The sequence below is a fragment of the Pseudophryne corroboree genome, chromosome 2 (assembly GCF_028390025.1).
Source record: "Pseudophryne corroboree isolate aPseCor3 chromosome 2, aPseCor3.hap2, whole genome shotgun sequence".
Taxonomy (NCBI): Eukaryota; Metazoa; Chordata; class Amphibia; order Anura; family Myobatrachidae; genus Pseudophryne; species Pseudophryne corroboree.
The window spans coordinates 573,355,094-573,361,093 of record NC_086445.1 but is presented as its reverse complement, the minus strand read 5'-3'; the positions used below and the strand labels follow the sequence as shown (position 1 = coordinate 573,361,093).

Below are 6,000 nucleotides of genomic sequence, written 5' to 3'. Positions count from 1 at the left end.
AAGAAACCTTGCAGCGGCCCTGGTAATAGCTTGCGAAGCTGCACACTCTGGAAATTCCGGAGAGTCAGCAAGTATTTTTAAAGCGACAATATTTTAAGGCAAACTCAGACTGGGTTTGCCTTTTAAATGATTGCCACTTTAAAAATATGTGCTGACCCGCCGGAATTCCACAGAGCGTGCAGCAGGCTATTACATAAGCCCCCAAGTGTCTCCTATTCCTATATAGAACAAATGCACATCAGTATATTAGCTGATTGCCAGGAAGCCAACTGCTCCCTCTCTCCTTTATGTGGCTGTGCTACACTGTGTGACCGCAGCAGCTGTAGTAGGAGGAGTAACTAGTGAGTAAAAGGAATGCAATCCGTGAGTGACGCGGTAATTACCCTCTGGAGGATTCCCGGAATGGGCGGAGCCTACGCTATGGTGCCTGTTGCCTAGCAACACGCACGCTCGGCGCTGGGTAGGAAGTGGCGTGGTGCTGAAACTGGAAGAAGCCGGAAAAGGCCGGATGTGAACGCCGCCTGGTGTCGCGACACCGCGTGATCGGGATATCGTGACAGAAGAGGCGCGGGGGACCTCAGTGAGCGGTGCCTTGGGGGATAACACCAGTGGTATGTCTGGGACCCGTGGAAGGGGAGGGAGAGCAGAAGCTGCCCTTGGGGTCGTAGCCGTGCTAGTGCTAGGGCTGAGCAGCCCGGAGAGCGTCCCGCTACTTCCAAGCTGCTGGCCTGATCCCGGTATGCAGCGCCCGGCTGTCAGTGGGGAGGGCGCTGCTCTCTGTAATGTAGCCGCACACCGGCTGCTTCCTTGTCCAGCGCCGGCGGCAGCAGCAGCAGCAGATGTGGCATTACGCAGCTACTACTCACCTGTGGTGAAAGTTTTTTCCCCTATTTTTTTGTTCTAAATGCCACCATGGTGTATGATCGTGTAGTATAGCTGCTTACAGTACAGATAAGGGAGACTGGTGTGTCTGCTCTGACATGTATGTGTGTAGCAGCAGCCATTCTGTGTCCTGCTGCCGTATTTTAACTAACAAATTCTGAATTGAGTCCACATTTAATTAAAACTACATTGAACTAAACCTACATGATCCGAAGTAATGGTGTCACAATAAGCTGACAAGCAAAGAGGGCATTTTATCCTGACACAGATACCTTCGTCATTGGTGTATAGGTGAAAGCAGCGTTACCTACCTTCTGTAGTCACCTAACGCTACTATATGGACATCACACATCAAATGAACACCTCGATATGAATGTTAAAAACTTTATAGTAATACTCCCTTTTTATTTGTTGCCTTGGAGCACAGTGGCCAGCGTTGATGCCATTTATAAAGAAATTAGTATAGAAATTGGAATCTGATGTTTCTAACCATCTTTTTTTTTTTTTTTTTTTTTCTCCCAATTGTGAAGGTTTTTCTATGTGATTCTAAATAAGTGGTAGTTGTCATAATCACTTGGTTTTTCTATGTGATTCTAAATAAGTGGTAGTTGTCATAATCACTTACCTTCTTTTTCTGATGTCCATCTGCTCTTATCAAAGCACTGACTCAGTCTCCCTCCTTTATGTATGAGCTATTGATACTTTACAAATGATAGTCACATGCCATCTGAGACATAATGTGGCATTGCTGCAACTATCTGAGGCCACCCTTTGGAAACACCTCCATTATGATATAAGTAAAATGGCACTATTTTCTTTTTTTGTTGTTGTTAAAGTCTGGTATGTAGTGTTTTAAGTGTGCGCGTGTTGGCAGGGGGTTGGATGGTGGTGGTTAAATGCAGATGATTCTGAATATATTCATCCATGGTGACAACTACTTTTTTAGCTTGCCACCAGATGTGTTAGCACAGACATTTTTGAAGAGCGATCATAACATAATTGGAGCTTAGCGGACCTCAAATGATACTATATGTCTTGTGAGGTGCTGTTACTCTGTCCCCTTATATGGTGCCATTGCAGAATTACATACAATATGTATATGATCTGTGATGGGGACGAGTATCACTTTGTGATTTGATATTCTATCTTGGCGGGCTTTTCTCTGAGGAAAGCCCACATGCATTGCTGACAGGATCTCTTCCTCTATGTGGGTAATTCAGACCTGATCGTAGCAGCAATATTGTTAGCAGATGGGCAAAACCATGTGCAGTGCAGGGGAGGCAGCTATGACATGTGCAGAAAGAGTTAGATTTGGTTGGGGTGTGTTCAAACTGAAATCTAAATTGTAGTGTAAAAATAAAGCAGCCAGTATTTACCCTGCACAGAAACAAAGTAACCCACCCAAATCTAACTCTCTGCACATGTTACATCTGCCACACCTACAGTGCACATGGTTTTACCAATCTGCTAACAAAATTGCTGCTGCGATCAGGTCTGAATTAGGCCTCATGTCTCCTAGCTAAGGAAAGTTGTACAGGTGTAGTGTGTGTTTAGCTGATGTTTTCATCTTGCTGTATGGTATTTTTTGTAGTTCCAGCATGACTGGCACTTTGCCCACCTGTGATCTCCTGTGGTAGGGCACAGTCTTCTCTTCCTGAATCCTCTCTTCAGGAAACAACTTCCCGATGAACGGGATCATATCGGTCGATATACAGACGCCGGGATCCCGAGGGAGTACACAATCCCGGCGTCAATTTACAGGCGCCAAACGGGATGCTGGCGTGAAAAATGCCGACAGCCGGCGTCCCGAACATACTGACAGTAGGACACGATGCCGTACTGGAGGAAGGTTAGGTTTAGGCAGCAGAAGGGGGGGGGGGTTAGGCTTAGGGTCCATGTACGGAAACGTTAGGAACCGGGGAGGGAGGTTTAGGGTTTGACACATAGAGGGGAATGTTAGGCATCTAGTGGGGAGGGTTAGGGTTAAGCACCTAGCGGGGAGGGTTAGGTTTAGGCAGCTGTGGGGAGGGAGAGTTAGGGTTAAGCACCTAGCGGGGAGGGTTAGGTTTAGGCAGCGGTGAAGGGAGGGTTAGGCACCTAGCGGGGACAGTTAGGGTTAAGCACCTAGCGGGGAGGGTTAGGCAGCAAGGGAGGGAGGCTTAGGGTTAAGCACCTAGCGGGGAAGGGAGGGTTAGGCACATAGTGGGGACAGTTAGGGTTAAGCACCTAGCGGTTAGGGTTAGACACCCACAAGGGAGGGTTAGGGTAGGTAAAAGATGAGGATTAGGGGGTAAATTGGGGGCTGTCGGGATTATGATGGAAGGGATGCCACTGTCGGTATACTGACAGCTGGCATCCTGTCCATCGGTAACTCATACCGAACCCCTCTCTTCAAGAGGAATTTGCAATGCTGTTTTCCCTTTACTCATGGCTGATGATTTTTGGCACATTAGAAGAAGTTGGGTCTTTATTCAAACATCTTTGTGGTGCAAAAGCCAGTTGGTGCCTTCCATAGGATTTTAAATCTAAAGGTGGGTACATACTAGACGATATTTTAAGCGACATATTACTTATAATATGAGTAGATGACATATCACTTAAAATCGTCCAGTGTGTACACACTATGCGATGCTGATGTGCGCCTCTGCACGTCGTTGGTGACATTCTCCATTAGACTGCATGCAGGTCTGATGGGAGACATCGCCGGTGAGGGCCATGCTGCCGAATGCATCAATGCCCCCGCTGTGGCTGTCAGCAAGTGTGTATGTTTTTGCCAATGCCGGGCCTGTCACTCCCGATATCATGCTGGGTACACATCGTCTATTGTGTACCCAGCTTTAAGGATGTAAATGTGTCTTTAAGGTGGAATTGTTGATGTTGGTGATTCAGGGCATGGAAGCAAGCAAATGAATGCTGGAGTCTGTGGATGTAAATGAACACCTATTTAAGTGCTCGGATTTGGGATGGGCCTAAGGGTTTACAGTCCATCATGAAATATGTAATCTTAGCAGTCTTACTTTCGGACCAGCAATAGCACCAAGAGTCTTTACAAAGACCATGACCACAATGGCAGTCCTTTTGAGAGCAATAGGCATTACTGTTGTCTGTATTAAGATTTTTAATCATGATAGGGATGGGGGGAATTCTATGTTCATATTCAGGTGATAGTCTCATGGATAGCTAATCAATTATCTGAAGTCCAGTCTAGCTCAGCAGATGATTTTCCTTGGACTTCCTATCGAAGCAACACTAAAGAATGTGCTTTTGCCAATAGTTTTACATTAACAAGTCTTGTCAGGTCTCTTCTGGCTATCAAATGAATTTCTGTTTCTTTGTTTGAATCAGCCCAGTTTTCTCCGTTTTACTCTAGACTGTTCCAGATGGACTTGTTAGCAAAGTGACCAAGTCTAGTCACAACCTATTCAGTCAGTTCTTTAGGTTGTACCCAGTGACAAGAGTGTGCCTTTTATGGTGTCTAAAAAGAGTTGGCCTCAGCAGAGGTTGTCCATTTACAATCTGAAACTGGATAACTGAATGAGTCTTCTTGGCTGGGGCAGTGATTCATCCGTGCCACGTCCAGGGCACTGATGCATTGTAATTGACACTCTGCAGGAATTCCTACAGGAATCAATGTTACCACTCTTTGAAAGGTCCAACCTTTGTGAATGGTAAGCTAGCTAAGGCCGAGTACACATTACAGCGATATTGGCACGATTAGCTGCATCGGAACAACAAATCGTGCATATTTCCTAATGTGTGTGCCTGATACACCCGCGGGTCGAATGCAACGTCTTCTGGTTGGCCATGCTGCACTGATGTTGTTTATTACATCGTGTAATGTGTATCGGCAATCTGCTATGGTCCGGAGCGACGGGAAATTGCCTGCACCATCGAATGATTGCTGGTTGTGTGGGAATGTACAGTACAAGGCCTAAAATTTATTCTGATAGTGCTACAACAGTAGCATACATTATCATAGCTGAAATAGAAGTTCTCAGACCCATGAAAGAGAACAGGAGAATGTACAAGTAATTTCTGTGGCGTGTATTCTAGGGGTGGGAAATTGGAAATCTGATTTTATCTGCAAAAATAGGTTTTCAGCAAAAGGTTTAAAGAGGAAGCACTGTATATGGTCAATATAGAGCATGTGATGTAAAAAAAATATTTCTACAAGTGAATAATAAAATCTTCTCTGATTTGATAGAATTGGCAGCATGGCTCGGGGACAGCAAAAGATTCAGTCCCAACAGAAGAATGCCAAGAAACAGGCTGAGAAGAAGAAACATGGAAGCGACCAGAAAGCTGCTGCAAAAGCAGCTTTGGTCTTCACATGTCCTGTGTGCAGGGTAAGACTCCTCACCTAAATCATGTTCTGGCAATCCTCCTTAGCTTTTTAGTCTTGGGTACTTCTAGTTACAACTTTTAATGGAAATGGAGCGTGTCTGTATTTTACATTATCACTGACATCCCTAGTGTTACTTGCACACAGTAGTTGTCTTACACCACAAAAATAAGATTTTACTCACTGGTAAATCTATTTCTCGTAGTCCGTAGTGGATGCTGGGGACTCCGTAAGGACCATGGGGATTAGCGGCTCTGCAGGAGACTGGGCACAACTAAAGAAAGCTTTAGGACTACCTGGTGTGCACTGGCTCCTCCCACTAAGACCCTCCTCCAGACCTCAGTTAGGATACTGTGCCGGAAGAGCTGACACAATAAGGAAGGATTTTGAATCCCGGGTAAGACTCATACCAGCCACACCAATCACACCGTATAACTCGTGATACTATACCCAGTTAACAGTATGATAACAACTGAGCCTCTCAACAGATGGCTCAACAATAACCCTTTAGTTAGGCAATAACTATATACAAGTATTGCAGACAATCTGCACTTGGGATGGGAGCCCAGCATCCACTACGGACTACGAGAAATAGATTTACCGGTGAGTAAAATCTTATTTTCTCTAACGTCCTAAGTGGATGCTGGGGACTCCGTAAGGACCATGGGGATTATACCAAAGCTCCCAAACGGGCGGGAGAGTGCGGGAGACTCTGCAGCACCGAATGAGCAAACTCTAGGTCCTCCTCAGCGAGGGTATCAAACTTGTAGACTCTT

At 45.5% G+C, this 6,000-nt stretch overlaps 1 protein-coding gene across 3 annotated transcripts in view; it reads left to right on the top strand.

Annotated features, from left to right (window-relative positions):
* Positions 1 to 393: 393 nt before the first annotated feature.
* Positions 394 to 6,000, top strand: part of LOC135036294 (zinc finger protein 706-like) — a 125,918-nt gene continuing 120,311 nt past the window's right edge. The window contains exons 1-2 of one of the 3 annotated variants that reach the window (XM_063954425.1): positions 394 to 611; positions 5,087 to 5,228. In XM_063954425.1, the coding sequence (XP_063810495.1) occupies positions 5,097 to 5,228 (132 nt within the window). In that variant the 5' untranslated portion in view covers positions 394 to 611; positions 5,087 to 5,096. The remainder of the gene's footprint in view (positions 612 to 5,086; positions 5,229 to 6,000) is intronic. The other 2 variants (XM_063954424.1, XM_063954423.1) reach the window with 2 other exon arrangements.